Raw genomic sequence first — 22,356 nt, 5'->3', positions numbered from 1 at the left:
GAATGTGTTGGCAAGGTTTGCAAGAATGATCACGTAGATGAAAGAAAAATGGAGGGCCATGCGGAAGGGAAGGGCTAGGTTGAACTTGGAGTAGGTTAAAGGGTTAGCTCAGTATCATGGGCTAAAGGGCCTGTATTCTATGTTCTGTGATATGCTGGGAGGAATTATGGCATTGTGCATCTTTTCTCTACCAGAGTATTCCTCTGCGATCAGAAAACAGCTGTGTTAGAATTGTGTGCAGGGTGGGAGGCCGGGCTGGGTTAATCTTGATGTTTCACACCATTATTTCATGTCTGTACCATGCAGCCAGCAAGCGTCAGTGTCCAAACCAGGAACCAGCCGGAGCCAATTCAATGGAGCTGCTGCCAATGCTTTCCGGACGGCCATTCCCCTGGATGCTCCGGTGTGGCAGAAGGAGCAGCCCCATGAGGAGGCGCTGGAGGAGCTGGTGATACACAGTACGGTGGAACGGCCGCAGCCGGCCATCTTCAGCGAGGACAAGATAGATAAACGAGCCATCGGAGAATGGGGGGAGCGCCTGGTTCACAGATTCTTGATGGACTGGAAGGAGAGCGACAGCGAGCTGAAGCCGATTGCTGTGAATTGGGTGAATGAGAATGGCGAGAGTGGGCTGCCTTATGATTTCAGGGTGGTGTTTACGTCCGCGAGCCAGGGACAGGTGGACACCTTTATAGAAGTTAAATCCACCAGCAAAGCTGACAAGAACTACGTACAGCTCTCAGCCCAAGAAGTAGACCTGGCCCTAAAATTCAAAGATCGTTACCACCTGTACCGTGTTTATAATGCAGGAGACTCTCTGAACGTAAAGCTGTGCCATATTAAAAACCTGGCACAGTGCCTGCATACAAAGCAGCTTGAATTGTTCCTCTACATCTAAGTTACTTTGCACTGATTCCAGGGAAATGTTTGTCCCACTCAAAATGCTTTTAATTATTTTTTTAAGTAAGCAAGCAGATAGTGACGGAGGATTAAGAAAAATATCACTGAAATGAGAGATTGTTAGTATATTTTTTGAGCTTTTATTTCCAGAGGAGAAAAGATGTTTTAAAATGTTTGTGGAGAATTACTGTACAATTTTAGCTTTTCAAACCTTTTATTATATCATGCAACTGTGATAAAGTAAGTAATGTTTGGAATAAATTATCATAAATTTCACTGATTATCTTTGTCACGTGTACTCTAACCAGCACAGTCCGAGGATGTGCTGGGAGCAGCCCACAAGTGTTGCCAGGCTTCCGATGCCAACATAGTGTGTCCACAACTCGTACGTCTTTGGAATGTGCAAGGAAACCCACACGGTCGTAGGGACAAATCCCTTTCAGACAAGAGCCCAAGTCAGTGTTCCAGTTTATTCCCTCTCTGGGTAGTATTGGCAATGTCAGTGTTAATAGACCACCTTGCACTCCCTTGAGAAGTCAAATGGCATCAATGGTCTACATTCTCCGTTCAGTTAATGACAAGGTGCTACACATGAGGCTGCTTAGCAAGAGCCTGTGCTATTACAGAAAAGGTACGAGCAGGGATAGAGCATTGCTGATTGGGAATAAATCAGCCTTTTCTGACTGGCTGTCAGAGAGTAGTGGAGCTCCACAGGGGTCTGTGTTGGGACTGATTCTTTTTATGTTGTATGTCATTCGCTTGGATGATAACGAAGGTGGGTAGAGAGGGAGTCAGCAGAATGACTTAGACAGATTAAGAGAATGGACAAATAATTGGCAGATAATGCAGTGTTAGGAAGAGTGTATGATCATGCACTTGGGAAGGAGGAATAAAAGTGGAGACTATTTTCTAAACAAAGTTCAAAATTATGAGGTGCAAAGGGACTTTTTAAAAGGCACTGGTGAGGCCTCACTTGGAGTATTGTGAGCAGTTTTGGATCCTTTATGCAAGAAAGAATGTTACCGAACGTTGAAAGGCTTTAATAGAGTGAATGTGGAGAGGGTATTTCCTATAGTGGTGGTGGGGGGAGGGGAGAGGTTAAAGTCTAGAGGCAGAGGGCACAGCCTCAGAAATAGAGGGACGTCCATTTAGAACAGAGATAAGGAATTTGTTTGGCCAGAGGGTGATGAATCTGTGGAATTGACTGTGGTCATTGGATGCAGTTAAGGCAGAGGTTGATAGATTCTTAATTAGTCAGGGCATGAAAAGTTACAGGGAGAAGGCAGGAGAACAGTGTTGAGAGGGAAATGAATCAGCCATGATGGAATGGCAGGACAGACTCGATGGGCTGAATGGCCTGCTTCTACACTTAAGGTCTTTTAATCAACCTATTTCTCTGTTGTCAACCAGCTTGAAATTGAGTGAAGTGGGTATTGGTATCATTGGGATTTTTCTGAGTACTGTTACAGCTCAAAGGAACACAACTGAAAACAACTATAACCAGTAAGTTTCATTCAAGTAATAGTTTATTTACACAATATTTCAATAAATGATTGGCAGTTGTGTCTGGCACAGTAATACTGGATCGTCATGCTGAAGTATCAAAGAGCTTCTCAATCATTTCTTCAACCTCCTCCACTCTGTATTTTATGTATTTTTCAACATTCTTGGTAAAGGGAACATTTGAATACCTGCAGCAATTAAAGAAGAATTAACAAGTAAGTACTGGAAGGTACGAAAGCCAAAGTGAAAGGCTGCTGGAAATCTGAAGATACTGAAAGGACCAGTACGTTGGCATCTCTTCATTAGAAAAGGGAAAAGTGAGAAAACTTGTTTAGAATTAACAAGATTCTGCAGACGCTGGAAATCCAGAGCAACACACACAAAGTGCTGGAGGAACTCAGCAGGTCAGGCAGCATCAATGGAAATGAATGAACAGTCAATGTTTCTGGCTGAGATCCTTCTTCAGGAATTTTAAGTTGCAGGAAGGGGAAGATGAAGATGCTGGGTGGGGGGGAAGAGAAGGGAGCCAGGGCATCTTAAAAATGAAAGAGAAAAACTCATTGAAACAAAGGTTCGGCCACATTTGTGAAGGGGACAGAAAAACAGAACTGGTCATCCAAACTTGTTAAAATCAGTATCAACGGTCCACGGTGCCCAGGTGCAAGATGTATTGTTCCTGGAGCTTAGGCCATCAAGTTGAACAAAGCAGGTCAGATACACTCCACTCCCTGGCCCAGACAACCAGACATGAGGACGGATACATTCACTCCTGCCTCTTACCTCTGCCAGAAGACCTGATAGGCTCCAGTCACATTCTCTTTCTGTGCCCGCCTGATCTTATCCCTCTGTTCCTTATCAGGGATCGCCCAAGATTTCTGGATTTTGCAGAGTTCTTCCAGTCCATCGTTGAATGCCTGTGAAACAGAACAAGCTGCACTTAAAGGAACTCATCCACACAAGGGAAGACACCTCTAGTGCAGACTCTGAAACCAGTTGGTGCATCTCCCAATCCAAATCATTACTGGCCTGCTGGCTTTGGCTATAGGGTTAGTGTGACTGGGTATTCAGGTTCTTGTGTTGCTCTTTGACAGTCTGCAGCTGGCCTTGGAAGCTGAAGTGACCAAGCCTCTGTCCTTCAGCAGGTGGAAACTCTTCAGATTTATTTATCACAACAAAATATACAGTGTAATGTCGTTTGCTTTAACAACACACCCAAGGATGTGTGTGTGGGGGGGGGGGGGGGGAACCCACAAGTGTGGCCACAATTCTGGCGCCAATGTAGCATGTCCACAATAGGGCATAGTACAGTACAGGCCCTTCAGCCACGAGCCCAAGCTATTAAAGGGAAGGTTCTACCATGGATAAAGCAGTGGCCGACTAGCAGATGGTGAAGAGTGGGAATAAAGGGAGCTTTTTCTGGTTGGCTGCCAGTTGCACAGAGGTCAGTTTTGGGACTGATTCTTTTTACATTATATGTTAATGGTTTGGATGATGGAATTGATGGCTTTGTTGTAAAGTTTGCAAATTCTATGAAGATAGGTGGAGGGGCAGGTAGTTTTGAGGAAGTAGAGAGGCTGTAGAAGAACTTAATATTAGGAGAATAGGCAAAGTGACAGATGCAATACAGTGTCAGGAAGTGTATGGTCATGCACTTTGGTAGAAGAAATGAAAGGGTTGACTACTTTTATAAATGGAGAGAAAATACAAAAATCTGAGGCGCAAAAGGGATTTGGGAGTCCTTGTGCAGGATTCCCTAAAGGTTAATTTGCAGGTTGAGTCTGTGGCGAGGAAGGCAAATGCGAAATTAGCAAGAGCAAGGATGTAATGTTGAAATTTAAACATCTTTGGAATGTGATAAGTTTTCAGTTAGGTGATCAGAACTGCATACAATAATCCAAATTTGGCCTCACCAACATCTTAGACATCATGAAACAATCATAGTAACTCCAGAAAGGGACGGTTAGGTTGCAAGATTGCAGGTACAAAAAGATGGAAGGAGCTAGAGAGAAAATTAGTCTATACCAGAGGGCACACTGAAGGTGAGAGGGGGTAAGGTTCAAGGGGGATGTGAGGGGAAGTGTTTTTTTTTTTAAACTTTTTTAAAAAGTTGGTGCATGCCTGGAATGTGCTGCCTGGTATTGTGGTAGAGGCAAATACATTCGACACTTTTATGAGACGTTTGGATTGGTAAAAAATGTAAGAAAGCTGGAGGGCTATGGACACTGTGTGGGTAGGAGGGATTAGTGTTTGATTTGCCTTCTAGTTGGTTCAGCACAACACAACCATTTCTATAATGCTTCCATCTTACCTTAAAACGGTCTTTGATTGCTTGCCTTTCCTTATCTTTTAACTGCAAAGTATAAAATGGAAACGATCAGTACAGATTGCTGGTAAAAATGTATGGTGACTGCAGTCAAACACTGGTCAGAATTTGATCCAGGCACAGATGATTGTAGTCAAAAACACATCAAAGGTTACAGGGGGAAGGCAGGAGAATAGGGTTGAGGGGGTAATAAATCTGACTCAATGGGCTGAATTCTGCTCCTGGGTCTTATGTCGAAGTTGCTGTGAGACTGTTAAGTACCCAGCTGGATAATTACCATCCCTGTAGGGAAGGAATCAATGATTCCTATCCTGCCATGTTGCTGAGGGTGGACTGAAGTGGTTCAGCGTGGTATTGATGAGATACTGTACACACTGTGAATGGAAAGGGGTTCCGTGCTACTTACTTTGGTCCCGGGCTGGAAGGCAGGTAGATTACCCTCAGTAAGGGGTGTTGTGACCTTCAGCCAGCTGTGAAGACACAAGGTAAATAAGAAATGCTGCTGAAAAATACTTTGACATAAAAAATTGTGGCCCCTTCCTCCCACTAACTCCAGCAATAACGACACAACCCAGGCTGTTGAGACTGCCGGTATTGGTAATCTCCTTCCCCAACTGGTGTGCCAAGAGCAAGCCTCAACAGTTGGCGGCCAAAGCCCTGGAAAGGGGAATCAACAGTTTACACTTAAATCACATCTTTAACGAGTTACATGTGTGAATGTGAATGATCCGAGACAGTATAGACTCCCAAGAAAGAAGTAGGAAATGTGGAAAAAAATCTTGGCAACATGTCATAAAAAGATGAGAAACAGGGAGGGTGCTGTACGCTTAAAAACAAACTCAGTGGCCATTTCATTATGTACCTCCTATACCTAATAAAATGGCCATTGAATGCATTCATTGTCTTCTGCTGCTGTAGCCCATCCATGTCGAGATTCAATGAGCTGTGTGTTCAGAGATGCTCTTCTGCACACCACTGTTATAGACAATAGGTGCAGAAGTAGACCATTCGGCCCTTCGAGCCTGCACCGCCATTTTGAGATCATGGCTGATCATCTACTATCAATACCCAGTTCTTGCCTTGTCCCCATATCCCTTGATTCCCCTATCCATAAGATACCTATCTAGCTCCTTCTTGAAAGCATCCAGAGAATTGGCCTCCACTGCCTTCCAAGGCAGTGCATTTCAGACCCCCACAACTCTCTGGGAGAAGTAGTTTTTCCCTTAACTCTGTCCTAAATGACCTACCCCTTATTCTCAAACTATGCCCTCTGGTACTGGACTCTCCCAGCATCTGGAACATATTTCCTGCCTCTATCTTGTCCAATCCCTTAATAATCTTATATGTTGCAATCAGATCCCCGCTCAATCTCCTTAATTCCAGCGTGTACAAGCCCAGTCTCTCTAACCTCTCTGCATAAGACAGTCCAGACATCCCAGGAATTAACCTTGTGAATCTACGCTACACTTCCTCTACAGCCAAGATGTCCTTCCTTAACCTTGGAGACCAAAACTGTACACAATACTCCAGGTGTGGTCTCACCAGGGCCCTGTACAAATGCAAGAGGATTTCCTTGCTCTGGTACTCAATTCCCTTTGTAATAAAGGCCAACATTCCATTAGCCTTCTTCACTGCCTGCTGCACTTGCTCATTCACCTTCAGTGTCTGATGAACAAGGACTCCTAGATCTCTTTGTATTTCTCCCTTACCTAACTTTACACCATTCAGATAATAATCTGCCTTCCTGTTCTTACTCCCAAAGTGGATAACCTCACACTTATTCACATTAAATGTCATCTGCCAAGTATCTGCCCACTCACCCAGCCTATCCAAGTCACCCTGAATTCTCCTAACATCCTCATCACATGTCACACTGCCACCCAGCTTAGTATCATCAGCAAACTTGCTGATGTTATTCTCAATGCCTTCATCTAAATCGTTGATGTAAATCGTAAACAGCTGTGGTCCCAATACCGAGCCCTGTGGCACCCCACTAGTCACCACCTGCCATTCCGAGAAACACCCATTCACCACTACCCTTTGCTTTCTATCTGCCAACCAGTTTTCTATCCATGTCAATGTCTTCCCCCCAATGCCATGAGCTTTGATTGTATCCACCAATCTCCTATGTGGGACCTTATCAAATGCCTTCTGAAAATTGAGGTACACTACATCCACTGGATCTCCCTTGTCTAACTTCCTGGTTACATCCTCGAAAAACTCCAATAGATTAGTCAAGCATGATTTACCCTTGGTAAATCCAAGCTGGCTCGGCCCAATCCTATCACTGCTATCTAGATATGCCACTATTTCATCTTTAATAATGGACTCTAGCATCTTCCCCACTACTGATGTTAGGCTGACAGGTCGATAGTTCTCTGTTTTCTCCCTCCCTCCTTCTTAAAAAGTGGGATAACATTAGCCATTCTCCAATCCTCAGGAACTGATACTGAATCTATGGAACACTGGAAAATGATTACCAATGCATCCGCAATTCCCAGGGCCACCTCCTTTAGTACCTTAGGATGCAGACTATCGGGACCTGGGGATTTGTCAGCCTTCAGTCCCATCAGTCTACTCATCACCGTTTCCTTCCTAATGTCAAACTGTTTCATTTCCTCTGTTACCCTATGTCCTTGGCCCATCCATACATCCAGGAGATTGCTTGTGTCTTCCCTAGTGAAAACAGATCTAAAGTACTTATTAAATTCTTCTGCCATTTCTCTGTTTCCCATAACAATTTCACCCAATTCATTCTTCAAGGGCCCAACATTGTTCTCAACTATCTTCTTTCTCTTCACATACCTAAAAAAGCTTTTGCTATCCTCCTTTATATTCCTGGCTAGCTTGCGTTCGTACCTCATTTTTTCTCCCCGTATTGCCTTTTTCTGTTGTTCCTTAAAAATTTCCCAATCATCTGTCCTCCCACTCACCTTAGCTCTGTCATACTTCCTTTTTTTCAGATGCTATGCAATCTCTGACTTCCTTTGTCAACCACTGTGGCCCCTTTCCCCCCTTTGAATCCTTCCTTCTCCGGGGGATGAACTGATTTTGCACCTTGTGCATTATTCCCAAGAATACCTGCCATTGCTGTTCTACTGTCTTTTCTGCTAGGATATCCGTCCAGTTAACTTTGGCCAGCTCCTCCCTCATGGCTCCATAGTCTCCTTTGTTCAACTGCAACACTGACACCTCCCAGCTGCCCTTATCCTTCTCAAATTGCAGATAAAAACGTATTATGATCACTACCTCCTAATGGCTCCTTTACTTCAAGATCGTTTATCAAATCCTGTTCATTACATAACACTAAATCCAGAATAGCCTTGTCCCTGGTCGGCTCTCGTACAAGCTATTCCAAGAATGCATCCTGTAGGCACTCTACAAACTCCCTATCCTGGGGTCCAGCACAAACCTGATTCTCCCAGTTCACCTGCATGTTGAAATCCCCCATTACTACTGCGACATTACCTTTGCCACATGCCAATGTTAACTCCCTATTCAACTTGCACCCAATATCCATGCTACTGTTTGGGGGCCTGTAGACAACACCCATTAGGGTCCTTTTGCCCTTACTGTTCCTCAATTCTTTCCACACAGACTCCACTTCTCCTGATCCTATGTCCCCCCTTGCAAAGGACTGAATCTCATTCCTCATCAACAGGGCCATCCCACCCCCTCTGCCCACATTTCTGTCCCTACGATAGCACGTATAACCTTGCACATTCATTTCCCAGGTCTGATCTCCCTGCAGCCATGTCTCCGTTAACCCAACAACATCATAATTACCCATTCGCACCTGAGCTTCAAGCTCATCCGCCTTATTTCTGACACTTCGTGCATTCAGATATAGAATTTTTAGCCCATTTCTCCTCTCTCTGTTTGAATCTCTGCCTATTGTGCTTAACCCAGCTCCCCGAACTCCCATCGGGCTATACGCCCCTAGAATTTTGTTGTCCTTCCTAAATTTACTTATTCTTTCTGCACATTTAACTCCATCTTCCGTCAGACCATCCCTCTGTACATGTGTCCTCCTTATCACTTATTCCGCCGCACCTTTCTCTACTACACACTTAATATTCCGGAACCGTGTAGTCCCCACCTGTCCTTTATTCTTCATCTTGCTATCCTCTCTCGCATTCTGGATCCCCGCCCCCTGCAAATTTAGTTTAAACCCCCCCCCCCCCCCAAGAAGCACTAGCAAACTTCCCTGCAAGAATGTTAGTACCGCTCCAGTTCAGGTGTAAACCGTCCCTTCGGAACAGATCCCACCTTCCCTGGAACAAAGCCCAATTATCTAAAAACCTGAAACCCTCCCTCCTGCACCATCCTCTCAGCCACGTATTAATCTGTATAATCTTTCTGTTCCTTGCCTCACTCACACGTGGCACAGGTAGCAATCCCGAGATTGTTACCCTGGAGGTCCTGCTCTTCAGCTTCGCACCTAACTCCCTGAACTCCCTACGCAGGACCCCCTCACTCATCCTACCCATGTCGTTGGTCCCTACATGGATCACAACATCTGGATTCTTGCCCTCCCTCTCGAAAATAACCTGCACCCGATCTGAGATGTCTCAGACCCCAGAACCAGGGAAACAACATACCATCCGAGACTCCCGATCTTCCCCACAAAACCTCCTATCCGCCCCCCTGACTATAGAATCCCCTATCACTACCGCTCTCTTCTCTTCCCTCCTCCCCTTCCTAGTCGAGGGTCCAACCTCAATGCCAGAGACAGGACCACTGCAACTTGTTCCTGGTAGGTCATCCCCACCAACAGTATCCAAAACACTGTTTTAACACGTGGATATATGAGTTACTGTTGCCCTCTTGTCAGCTTAAATTGGTCTGGCCATTCTCCTCTCACCTCTCATCAATAAGACATTTTTAACAACAGAACTGATTATCACGGGATGACTTTTGTTTCTCGCACCATTCTCTGAACTCCAGAGACTGTTATGCGTGAAAATCCTAGGAAATCAGCAGCTTAAAGACAAAGAGAAATGGCAGAGGCCAAAGACTGTCACCACAGAGGCCTGACCAGATGGTAAGAGTTACCTGCGCTGGTAAATCTGAAGTTGCTCTTCAATGTGTCCCTTATACGTCTTGTCTGGGTGCTTCTGAGATACGGCCACAAGCTGGATTAGTTCTGACCTACACAACAGCAGAATGAGCATTAGGAAACTAATTCAGCTTCCGAATAAGTAACTGTCCCTGGCCACAGAACTTTAACTGTAATTGTAGAAAATAAAGAGCAGCCCACCCCCATCATCTCCCTCTGTTCCCCTCCTCCTCCCCTTTCTCCCATGATCCACTCTCCTCTCCGATCAGATTCCTCCTTCAGCTCTTCCACCTATCACCACCCAGCTTCTCAGTTCATCCCATCTCCCCCATCCAAACTGTGACATCTGTGGGGCACACTGAAGCCCAAGGGACCTAGATAGCCCAGACCCAGAACCATAAGTAGCTAGTTTATAGTAAATCAGGAGAGAGAAGGATTAATTCTCAGCCGGGAGAACAGCAAAAGGACAAAACTGGAATCTATCCTTTGATTTTATTAGAACAATTTTTACATTTATTATCCTGAGAACATAGAGCTTGATTATCACAAACTTACTTCTCCAGAGATTTGAGGATGTAGTTGAAGTTATTGAGAAGGAAGACAGCACCCAGGGCTGCATCCTCATACACCTTGGCCTTGCTATGCAAGTTCAGTTGTAGATTGCCGAGTATTTTGCCTACAGTAAGAAAGGAAATTGCTTTAAAGTGTAAAACACTCTTTTACATTGTTTTGTATTTGGTTAATTTGTTGTCTTTTGCATTTTGGTTGTTAGTCCATCCGTCCGTCTTTGCTTACGTGCAGTTTTCTGTTGTAATTTTTTGTATTTACTGTGAATGCCCACAAGAAAATGAATCTCAGGGTTGTAGGTGGTGACACATGTGCTTTGAACAGTACAGTGCACTGATCATTGAAATGCTGTGGTAGACCAGATCCCTCTCCCCGTCTGAATACTCACAGATGTAGTTGCTGAGAAGTCGCCGGTTGAACTCGGAGTTGAAGGAGCTGGACGAAGTTCCAACCTCTGCAAGTCAACAATTTCCCGTCTTAGTCAGAAAACCAAACGCAGCCATTCAATAAACTCAGCTTCAGGGAGTGGGATATTGGGATAAGATGCACAACATTTTAAATAACAGACAGCGCCCAGATCCATAGTGTTTCCTCCACACCGCCTCACCCCAGAGTTCAGCCCCACTGGGATACCAGCGAGCTGTACTGCTGAGAAAGGGAGGCTGCAGGGAAGGGAGAAGGGTACAAGGGGACAGGGCTGACATTTGCTCCAGTATAACAACTTGTCTGTTTGGGCCATCCACTGAACAAGGATCAAGGAAACTTAGAGCTTTCAACAGTACAGCACAGTACAGGCCCTTTGGCTCACAGTGTAGTGCCAGCCTTTTAACCTACTTCAAGATCAAACTAACCCTTCTCTCCCACATAACTCCCCGTCTACGTGCCTGTGCAAGAATCTTTTCAATGCCCCTAATATATCTGCCTCTACCACAGCCCTGGCAATGCGTTCCATACACTCTAGTTAAAATAACTTGCCTCTGACATTCCTCTATACTTTTCTCCAATTACCTTAAAATTATGCCCCTGGTATTAGCCTGGGCAACAGTCTCTGGCTGTCCACTATCTATGCCTCAGTTTATAACAGCCAGGACCAGCCATTTAGAGACAGGTAAAGAGAAATGTCTTCACTCTGAATGGGTGCAGATGTTCGTTTGGACAGATTTTTGGATTCCAAGCAAATTATAAGCTGTTACAGAATAGCTCAGAGAAGGGGTAGGTGACAAAAACAGTATCTGGAACTTGGCTGAACTCAGTAGGCCAGGCAGCATCTACGGAGAGGAATAAGCAGTTGACATTTCAAGTCAAGACCCAGATGATCCTGTTTATTCCCCTCCATAGATGCTGCCTGACCTGCTAGTTTCTCCAGCAGCATTTTGAGTGTGTGTTGCTCTGGATTTCCTGCAGAATCTCGTGTCTGGAACTTGGATCACCTTTGGTTGGTGGAGAATGGCTAGCAATTTGCTTTTTGGCTCTCTACACAGAGGTAGCTAGCAACCTGCCCTTCAGAACACACACTGAAATAATTTAGCCTATTTACAGAACAATAGTGGTCCAATATAACATCCTAGTCGGTAGCTTGTAGCTTTCCTCCAACTGATCTCCAAGCCCTACAGGGAATTCACTTGAACAAATAAACTGTTGGCAACATGGACTAATGGATACATGGGTTCCAAGGATATAACATCAACCAACAGACAGATGCCAGAGATGATGGGACTTACAGATACATCGACTCACCTCTGGGGTCTAAAGGGATATGGTAAGTGTCCCCCAGAACTATCGGTCAGAGCAGAGCAAAAAAGTGCAAAAGTGAGAGTTAGCAGATCATTAATGTCGAATAGTTAAATAAAAAACAGTGGACGATGAGAACGACGACACCAGAGTATCAGCTTAGGCAGGGGTTGCAACATCAGGCAGACAGACAGAAATGGGTGGTGGGGGGGGGGGGGGGTCAAGGAGTGGACAAAGGGGTTTGGTAGCAACAGAGGAGGAGCTTAGCATCGAATACATCAACAGAGACAGAAGAGTTTAAAAACACCACACTAGACAGGTAACGGCTGGGGGGTGGGGGGGGTGTCGGGCACAAGGCAGTGGGTGATTAATACGATGGACACAGAGGGTCAGGAGCATCAGGGAACAGATGCAATATCACAGAAAGATAAAACAAATTCATGAAAGGCAATGTGAGAAAATGTTTCTATAATAAACACTCCATCAAGACAGGAATTAATAACAGTTGAATTCATTGGCTCTGTATGAGCTGTTTTGAAAGGCCTTCATTTTTAAATGATCTCCACACTACATATTTTTACACAAGTACATTGACAGAAATCTCTCCATTAATAGACAGGTAAATCTTCAAGTATAGGAGAATTATTGACCTCCTTTAGCAATCCCATGGCCACACTGCCTCCAGAAGGCAACGTCTAACATCAATGACGTCCATCATTCAGGCTTTGCCATCTTCCCTCAGCTACCATCTGGCAGGAGGTACAGAAGCCTGAAGTCCCACACCACCAGGTTCAACAATAGCATGCTAGTGCAGCAGTTATTGTAACACTTTACAGCGCCAGTGATTGGGGTTCAATTCTTACCACTGTCTGGAAGGAGTTTGTACATTCTCCCTGTGGCTGTGTGGGTTCCCTCCCACAACCCAAAGACGTATGGGTCAGGGTTAGTTGTGTGCCTGAGGCGTGCTAACATTTGCGTGATGCCCCAACACATCCATGGATTATGCTGGTCATTGACACGAACGATGCATTTCACTGTATGTTTTGATGTACAGATGACAAATAAAGCTCAATCTTTATCCAGCTCTGCTTCCCTTCAACCACTTGGTTCCTGAACTAACCAACACGACCCTGATCACTACCTATTAGTAACAATGATCACATGGACTAGTTTCTGTTCTAACAATATTCCCTCTTACAAAACTTGTGATAATGTTTAATTTACATTCTTCTTGGGAATGCCGTGCCTGTGATGCTTCTCACTGCACCTGCGTACACAGAACAGTCCAGCACAGGATCAGACCTCTCGGTCCACAATGTCATGCCAACCCAATTAAACCACTATTCACATGGCTAACTAAATTAATCTCACCTGCCGACACAACGTCCATGTCCTTGCATCGTCCTCACGTTCATCAGCCTATCTCATGTTTCTGCTTCTACCACCCCAGGCGCCCACCACTGTCGAGGAAACTTACCCCTCACATCTCGTTTGAGGTTACCAACTCTCTATGTTAAATGCATGCCCCCTGGTATCAGACTTCAATCCTGAGGAAAAAGATACCGGCTGTCTACTCTATCTGTGCCTCTCATAATCTTAAATACATGACAATAAAGTCAACTTTGAAACGGTGTGGTTAACTAGCCTCAATCACACTGGGTTGCCAGTGAACTCCAGTAGTCACATTGGAGCATGTTTCGACGGAAGTGTTAAACAATTCACATCAAGCACAGGGCATAACTAAATCCAGATTCTGATTTATTTACTATGTATACATCAAAACACACGTGAAATTGCATGAACAACCAACACAGTCCAAGCATATACTAGGGGCAGCCCACAGGGATCACCACACATTCTGATGTCAACACAGCACCTCCACAAAGCTCGGCAGATTAACACAGAACACAACGAAGCAACAACAGCGAAACAAGCCCCGTTCCTCCCTCCCATACACTGTCCTCCAACCCCTGGATAGGCTTGCCTCTGTACGCCTGTAAGCATATTTACCCTGAGATGCTAACATGGCGCTGGCGGTCTCCTGGAAGTACAACAGTTGCTGAAGGAACAATATGGCCTGAAGATTTAAAAAAAATTCAGTGATTTTGCAGTTTCATGTAGCAAACATTTTTTTAAAAACTCCCTTCCATCCCAGCGATCTCCCTTAACCGTTCCCCACACAATAACCCAACCAAAGGTCCAGGTTTAGCTCCAGGTCATCAGCCAATGACCCCTCTCCACCCACGTCTGAGGATGAGCAAGTTATCAGGATAGAAATATCAATACCAGAGGACAAAGCCTTTAAGGTTAGGGAGGGGCTCAGGTTTAAAGACGATGTGCCGAGCACATCGCACACAAAATGGTGGAGAAATTCTGCAAGTCAGGCAGCAGCTACGGAAGGGAATAAACAGTGAATGGTTCAGGCTGAGACCCTACATCAGGACTGCACGAAAAGGGGGAAGAAGGTGGGAGGAGGGGAAGGACTACAAGATGGCAGGTGATAGATGAGGGAGCAGAGGGGGGATGAAGTAAGAAACTGGGTGGTCTTAGGTGGAAGGGATAAAGAGGCAATCTGATAGGGGAGGACAGTGGAGCATGTGAGAGAGGGAAATACGAAGGGAACCAGAAAGAGGTGATAAGAGAAGGGAGCCAGAATGGGGAATGGAAAAAAGGGAGTTAAGTAATTGTTTGTCTATGCAGAGGGATGGCTTACCAAGGGCAGTGTTGGAACCAGGCAGTTCTGTGGAGCTTAAGAGGCTTTTCAGATAGACACATGAATGAGAGAACGAAGGATTATGGATGATAAACAGGAAAAGAATATTTGGGCACCGATATAGGTACAACATCGTGGGCTGAAGGGCCTGAGCAGTGTGGTGCTCTAAAGTCAATCGACACTGTGTGGCAGGCACTGGTTGTTGATAAGATCAGATGTTTCCCTCCCCTTCATCCCAGGATCCCAGGATACATTGGTAGTGTTCCCACATTCCCAATGCCACCATGAAGCCGGCCTAAGACTGGCCCATCATCTTCACCATGTGCCATGTCGTATGACATGTAAAGTCACTGCCCAGCAGAAGACAATGGCAAACCACTTCTGTAAAATTTGCCAAGAACAATCACGGTCATGGAAAGACAGGTGGGCCCAGCCATTATCAATACTCTTCAGAGACTGTCTGCCTGGCATCAGTGGTGCATAACCAGGACTTGTGATATGTACCGGCTGCTCAAATGACCATCCACCACCTGCTCCCATGGCTTCACGCGACCCCGATTGGGGGGATAAGCAGGAGCTACACCTTGCCCAAGGGTGACCTGCAGGCTAGTGGAGGGAAGGAGTGCCTTACCCCTCCTGTGGTAAAAGTGTATCGCCATTACACAATGTATTTCTCAGTTGGGCAAGGAAGGCATCTGTGCACAATATTCCTCTCACTACTCCTGCTCAAAGCCAAGTTGTTTACTATGCAGTGGAGATTAACTCAAAACACACAAAATGCTACAGGACTAAATAAGGGTGCTGGCGCCATACCAACGTACATTACTGGTCAGTTCATGGACAGTTCCATCTTTGGGCATGTTGTACTCCTTGTCTGGGTCATTCTGCGGAAAAAAAGAAACAATAATCAAAACAAACGTCCACTTGCAACAGAAACATTCCCTCAAAGGACAAAGATCTATTATTTAGAAGTCAGCCTTGAGTATTATGTTCAATGCTGCTTGTCTCATTATTGGAACAATGTGGAAGTTTTAAGAGAGGATGCAGAAAGGAGTTACCGGGATGTTGCAGGTCTTACGAGGATAGGTTGAGTGAGCTAGGGCTTTTCTCTTGGATGAGTGGAGACTTGATAGAGGTATCACGATAAGAGACATAAATCGAGGGGGCAGCCACAAACGTTTCCTCAGAGTGGAAACAGCTAAAACATGGGGGCATAACTTTAAGGTGAATGGAGGCAAGTATGGAGGAGAGAAAATGTCAGAGGTGGTATTTTTTTTAAAACACACGGGTGGTGTTAGAGGCAGATACAGTAGGGATATTAAGGGACTTTTCACACAGGCACATGGATGACAGAAAAGTGGAAGGCTGTGTGTGGGAGGGAAAAGTTAGAATGATTTTGGCATAGGTTAAAAGATCAGCACAAGGCCATGGGCACTTCAAAGCTGAACTATATAATTATACAATCTTTAGCTCAGGGATAATGTTTTAAGGGATACTGTTTACTACATACAGCTAAAATTAGTTTACTTCAAACTCAAGGGAAAGACCGTAAGACACAGGAGCAGAATTGGGCCATTTGGGCCCTCGTGTCTGCTCCGCCATTCCATCATGGCAGATTTATTATCCCTCTCAAACTCATTCCCGTCTTCTTCCAGGATCCTTTGACACCCTTAATAATCAAGAATCTATTAAACTCCACTTTAAATATACCCAACGACTTGGCCTCCACAGCCATCTGTGGCGATGAATTCCTCTTCATCTCTGTTCTAAAGGGATATCCTTCTACTCTGAGGCCGTGCCCACTGGCCTTATACTCCCCCACCATAAGAAATATGCTCTCCACATCCAGTAGTTAGGCCTTTCAGTATTCAGTAAGTTATTACAGACCCATACATTACCTTAATGCTGTCTGCAAACTCTTCCAGCGCTTTGGCACCTGTGGTCTCCATGGAAGTGATCAGCACTGGCAATTTATTCTTTGTGCTGGCAGCTGTGCCCTACACAAAGCAAGCATGACAGAGGTGATTAGCAGAACACACACCATTCCTCATCGAGGGATCGGCACTGGAGAAAATGTCAGCATCTCTGAAGATCAATCCTGGCCCAACATATTGATGCAGTTACAAAGGAGGAACAAGCAGCTGGCCTACTTCATTAGGACTTTGAGGAGATGTGGTAGGTCACCAAAGACTCGTGCAAATCAGAATCAGGTTTTAGTATCACCGGCATGTCATGAAATTGTTAACTTTACAGCATGAAATACATGATAAATATAGAGAAAAAAATGAATTATAGCAAGTATCTATTAAGTAGTTAAGTTAAAATAAATAGTGCAATAAAATAGAAATTAAAAAAGCAGTGAGGTAATATTCATTGGTTTCAATGTCCATTTATAAATCGGATGGCAGAGGGGAAGAAGCAGTTTCTGAATCACTGAGTGTGTGCCTTCAGGCTTCTGTACCTCCTGTCTGAGGGTAACAGTGAGAACAAGTCATGTCCTGGGTGGTGGCGGTTCTTAAAGATGGATGCTGCCTTCTTACGGAACCGCTTCTTGAAGATGTCTTGGATACTACAGAGGTTACAAATTTTACAAATTTCTACAGATGTACTGTGGAGAACATTCTGACTGGTTGCAATACCGTCTGGTATAGAGGGGCCACAGTACAGGATCAGAAAAAGCTGTAAACACAGCCAGCTCCATCATGGACACTAACCTCCTCACCATCGAGGACATCTTCAATAGGCAATGCTTCAAGAAGGTGCCATCCATCATGTAAGACCTTACCATCCAGGACATGCCCTCTTCTCACTTTCCTTAGGTGCACAGTTGTATGTTGCTGGATACACACACCTCTTCCTGCTGTGCACTAACCCTCAGCCAGGGCAAGGTGGCCGCTTGGCCTCTCAGTTGCATCGTACATGTACAGGGAGATAGTGCTTCCAGGCTCCACCCCCCCACAAGCAGAATGTTAGATGCCATTGCTGCACTCACCTGAAGAACCTGATCAAACTCCTGTTTCATCAGCTTGAGGTGCTTAAGGATGGGGAATATGTTTAGGACCGCAGAGTAATCATGCCGCATGATAGCTCGGCGTGCCGTGGACACGATGTTGTCTCCTTCTACCATAAGGGAGTCCAGAGCCTCCTGTAATAGGAATGAACTGAATTCAGTCAGAGGCTCCAATACCCAGCAGGAAGATCTCCACCCTTCCCTTAAACACCAACAGGTTCACCCGAAATTCTATTGACAAGACGACAGCCAGCACTGTTAACAATTTCATACACCATCACCTAGAGTCAGAGTTATATAACACAGAGACAGGCTCTTTGGCCCAACTGCTCCCTAGCAACCAAGATACCCATCAAAATCAGTCCATTGGCCAGTGTTTGGCCCAGAACTCTGTAAACCTTTCCAAAAACAAGAGAAAACCTGCAGATGCTGGAAATCTGAGCAATACACACAAAAAGCTAGAGGAACCCAAAAGGTCAGGCAAGATCTATCAAAAAAGTACAGTCGCCGTTTTGGGCCAAAAGCCTTCAGCAGGACTGAGAAAAAGCTGAGGAGTAGATTTAAAAGGTGGGGGGGGGGGGGGTTAAATCACATATACACATGCACATTTTTTTATTTTACACACACAGACACACAGACACAGACACAGACACAGACACAGACACAGACACAGACACACACAGTAGGCCTCCATTAGTCTCGCGCCTTGGGAAGTTTCCAGGCTGCAAGCCTGGACAAGGTTTTTTTTTTAAATGGAAGACCGGCAGTTGCCCAAGCTGCAAGTCTCCCCTCTCCATGTCATCGATGTTGTCCAAGGGAAGGGCTTTATACACACACACACACACACATATCTATATACATACACACATCACTATATACAACCCCACAATTCATTTTCTTGCAGGAATACATTGTAAATCCAACAGCCGTAACAGAATCAGTGAAAGAAAGCACCCAAGAGGTCAGTCAAACAACCAGTGAGCACAAGACAACAAGCTGTGCAAATACAAACGAGAAAGATACAAAAAAAACAATAAATATCGAAAACACGAGATGAAGGGGAGTGCATAGGTTGAGTGAGCTGTTCAGTGATGCGGTAAGTGAAGGTAATTGAAATTATCCCCACTGGTTCAAGGCCTGATAGTTGTGGGGTATTAACTGTTCCTGAACCCAGTGGTGTGGCTATTCAGACTGCGGGGTATTAACTGTTCCTGAACCCGGTGGTTTGGGTATTCAGACTGCGGGGTATTAACTGTTCCTGAACCCGGTGGTGTGGGTATTCAGACTGCGGGGTATTAACTGTTCCTGAACCCGGTGGTGTGGGTATTCAGACTGCGGGGTATTAACTGTTCCTGAACCCGGTGGTGTGGGTATTCAGACTGCGGGGTATTAACTGTTCCTGAACCCGGTGGTGTGGGTATTCAGACTGCGGGGTATTAACTGTTCCTGAACCCGGTGGTGTGGGTATTCAGACTGCGGGGTATTAACTGTTCCTGAACCCGGTGGTGTGGGTATTCAGACTGCGGGGTATTAACTGTTCCTGAACCCGGTGGTGTGGGTATTCAGACTGCGGGGTATTAACTGTTCCTGAACCCGGTGGTGTGGGTATTCAGACTGCGGGGTATTAACTGTTCCTGAACCCGGTGGTGTGGGTATTCAGACTGCGGGGTATTAACTGTTCCTGAACCCGGTGGTGTGGGTATTCAGACTGCGGGGTATTAACTGTTCCTGAACCCGGTGGTGTGGGTATTCAGACTGCGGGGTATTAACTGTTCCTGAACCCGGTGGTGTGGGTATTCAGACTGCGGGGTATTAACTGTTCCTGAACCCGGTGGTGTGGGTATTCAGACTGCGGGGTATTAACTGTTCCTGAACCCGGTGGTGTGGGTATTCAGACTGCGGGGTATTAACTGTTCCTGAACCCGGTGGTGTGGCTATTCAGACTGCGGGGTATTAACTGTTCCTGAACCCGGTGGTGTGGGTATTCAGACTGCGGGGTATTAACTGTTCCTGAACCCGGTGGTGTGGGTATTCAGACTGCGGGGTATTAACTGTTCCTGAACCCGGTGGTGTGGGTATTCAGACTGCGGGGTATTAACTGTTCCTGAACCCGGTGGTGTGGGTATTCAGACTGCGGGGTATTAACTGTTCCTGAACCCGGTGGTGTGGCTATTCAGACTGCGGGGTATTAACTGTTCCTGAACCCGGTGGTGTGGCTATTCAGACTGCGGGGTATTAACTGTTCCTGAACCCGGTGGTGTGGCTATTCAGACTGCGGGGTATTAACTGTTCCTGAACCCGGTGGTGTGGCTATTCAGACTGCGGGGTATTAACTGTTCCTGAACCCGGTGGTGTGGGTATTCAGACTGCGGGGTATTAACTGTTCCTGAACCCGGTGGTGTGGGTATTCAGACTGCGGGGTATTAACTGTTCCTGAACCCGGTGGTGTGGGTATTCAGACTGCGGGGTATTAACTGTTCCTGAACCCGGTGGTGTGGGTATTCAGACTGCGGGGTATTAACTGTTCCTGAACCCGGTGGTGTGGGTATTGAGGATGTTCGGTCTACTTCAAATTCAATCACAGCCAATTTATTATCCCACTCAATCTTCTCTAGCCTTCTCCCCGTAACCTTCAACATCCTTACTAATCCGAACATGTGAAACTCCGGTTTAAATCTCTCCAATGACTTGGACTCAACGGCTGTCTGTGGCAATGAATTCCAAAGATGCACCATCCTCTGGCGTAGACACCACCCTTTGTGTAAAAAAAAGTTACCACTCAAATCCCTATTAAATCTCTCCCCTCTCACCTTAAACCCGTGACATCTAGTTCTTGATTCACCAGCCCTGGGAAAGAAACTAAGCAAATTCACTCTCTCTATGCCCTGTGTGATTTTATAAACCTCCATAAGATCACCTCTCAATGCCCTACACTCTTAAAAAATAAAGTCCTATCCAGTCCAACCTCTGCATAAAACGGCAGCATAGTGGTTAGCGTAATCACTTTACAGCACCAGTTATCACTAACAGGGCTCAATTCCTGTTGCTGTCTGTTCTTCCCATGACCACGAGGTTTTCCTCTGGGTGCTCTGGTTCCTCGTGCATTCCAAAGATGTACAGTTAGGGTTAGTGAGTTGTCGGAGTGCTATGTTGTCGACAGAAGCATAGTGACACTCACAAACTACTCAGCACAAAACTTGCAGATTTGATACAAACAATTCACTGTATGTTCAGTGTACATGTGGCAAATAAAGCTAATCTTTATCCTTCTCTCTCTAATCCAGGCATCATCCTGGCAAATCTCCTCCGTACCCTCTCTAAAGTCTTCAGATCCTTCCTACAAAAAGGCAACAAAAACTGAACGATATTCTAGGTGTGCTCTAACCAGAGCTTTATAGAGCTGCAACATTACCTGATGTTTCTTAAACTCAATCCCCTGACACATGAAGGGCAATATGCTATACATCATCTTAACCACACTATCAACTTGCACAGTAACTTCGACTTAATGGAGAAAGCAGTAAAGTGAGGAGCAGTGAGATCCCACCTGTATCAGGGAGTCGAAAGATCTCTTCTGGTGGTGCTCGGGGATAATCTCCGTCAGTAACTGGTACTCACTCTGGGCCAGCTTTACAAACGCGCTGATACAGTGAATGTAAGAATCAATTTCACTGTCCATTATGTCGTCCTTCCCTGAGATAAACCGGAAAATATAAAGAATCCAGGGAAAACAAAAGGCAGAGACATTCCCAATACAAGTTTAGCATTTACATGGTCTTCTCATTGCTATCATCCGGGGGGAGCTACAGGAGCCTGAAAATATACACTCAACATTTTAGAAACAGCTTCTTCCCCTCTGCCGGAGGACTTCTGAACGGTCCATGTACACTACCTCACTATCTTACTCTTTTTGCACAACTTATTTTTTGTATTTCTTATTGCAACATTCTTTTATGTATTACACCATATCGCTGCTGCAAAACAAACTTCACAACACGTCAGTGATTCTGACTCATCCCGCCCGAGCTTCCAGTGACAGATTACATTATCCCCACTGGCTGGTGGATGCCAACAGACAACACCTACCGATACTCGGGAGGGGGACTGCGATGGTGTTGGGAATGGGTAGCCAGGAGGCTACCTCCGGCTCTGGGCAGGTAATGTTGGTGACATTCGTGGGCTGTCCCCAGAATATCCTTCAGGTACTCTGATTCTTAATGCAAACAACACATTTCACTGCATGTTCTGATGCTTTTGTGATAAATAAATGAATCTGAATCAGAGGGCAGGGGAGGGAAGGAGAGAGTACAGAACAAGGGCAGGAAACATTCTGAAGGCTTAATCACTGTGTCTGATCCAGGCTGTTAACACACAGAGAATCCATTGACTTTAACTGAGCAACTTTTTGCCCACGCAAAAAGATGAAATGATCTCCAAGTTCATATTAATTTTAGAAATGCCGTTTAACACAATATAGGCTCATATATATTGCGAGGGTGCCCAAGACTTTTGCACAGTGCTGCAGTAATTTCATGCATTGTACTGTACTG

General features: G+C 45.3%; 2 protein-coding genes across 10 annotated transcripts in view; one reads left to right on the top strand and one right to left on the bottom strand.

Annotated features, from left to right (window-relative positions):
• LOC140714828 (uncharacterized) overlaps positions 1-1,181 on the top strand; it is a 153,999-nt gene extending 152,818 nt beyond the window's left edge. For both annotated transcript variants that reach the window (XM_073026466.1, XM_073026465.1), the window contains one exon: positions 307-1,181. In XM_073026466.1, coding sequence (XP_072882567.1) covers positions 307-898 — 592 coding nt within the window. In that variant the 3' untranslated portion in view covers positions 899-1,181. The remainder of the gene's footprint in view (positions 1-306) is intronic.
• A 1,227-nt stretch (positions 1,182-2,408) lies between these two features.
• exoc7 (exocyst complex component 7) overlaps positions 2,409-22,356 on the bottom strand; it is a 46,264-nt gene continuing 26,316 nt past the window's right edge. For 5 of the 8 annotated variants that reach the window (XM_073026464.1, XM_073026456.1, XM_073026457.1 and 2 more), the window contains 13 exons: positions 21,354-21,499; positions 17,789-17,941; positions 16,695-16,793; positions 15,618-15,680; positions 14,094-14,160; positions 12,090-12,128; positions 10,741-10,806; positions 10,341-10,461; positions 9,782-9,877; positions 5,133-5,196; positions 4,712-4,753; positions 3,184-3,317; positions 2,409-2,591 (listed from right to left, as the gene is read on the bottom strand). In XM_073026464.1, coding sequence (XP_072882565.1) covers positions 2,489-2,591; positions 3,184-3,317; positions 4,712-4,753; positions 5,133-5,196; positions 9,782-9,877; positions 10,341-10,461; positions 10,741-10,806; positions 12,090-12,128; positions 14,094-14,160; positions 15,618-15,680; positions 16,695-16,793; positions 17,789-17,941; positions 21,354-21,499 — 1,193 coding nt within the window. In that variant the 3' untranslated portion in view covers positions 2,409-2,488. The remainder of the gene's footprint in view (positions 2,592-3,183; positions 3,318-4,711; positions 4,754-5,132; positions 5,197-9,781; positions 9,878-10,340; positions 10,462-10,740; positions 10,807-12,089; positions 12,129-14,093; positions 14,161-15,617; positions 15,681-16,694; positions 16,794-17,788; positions 17,942-21,353; positions 21,500-22,356) is intronic. The other 3 variants (XM_073026458.1, XM_073026459.1, XM_073026463.1) reach the window with 1 other exon arrangement.

Source organism: Hemitrygon akajei, chromosome 22 (genome assembly GCF_048418815.1).
Source record: "Hemitrygon akajei chromosome 22, sHemAka1.3, whole genome shotgun sequence".
Lineage (NCBI taxonomy): Eukaryota > Metazoa > Chordata > Chondrichthyes > Myliobatiformes > Dasyatidae > Hemitrygon > Hemitrygon akajei.
The sequence above is the reverse complement of the archived record's forward strand: the minus strand, read 5'-3'. Positions and strand labels throughout refer to the sequence as shown.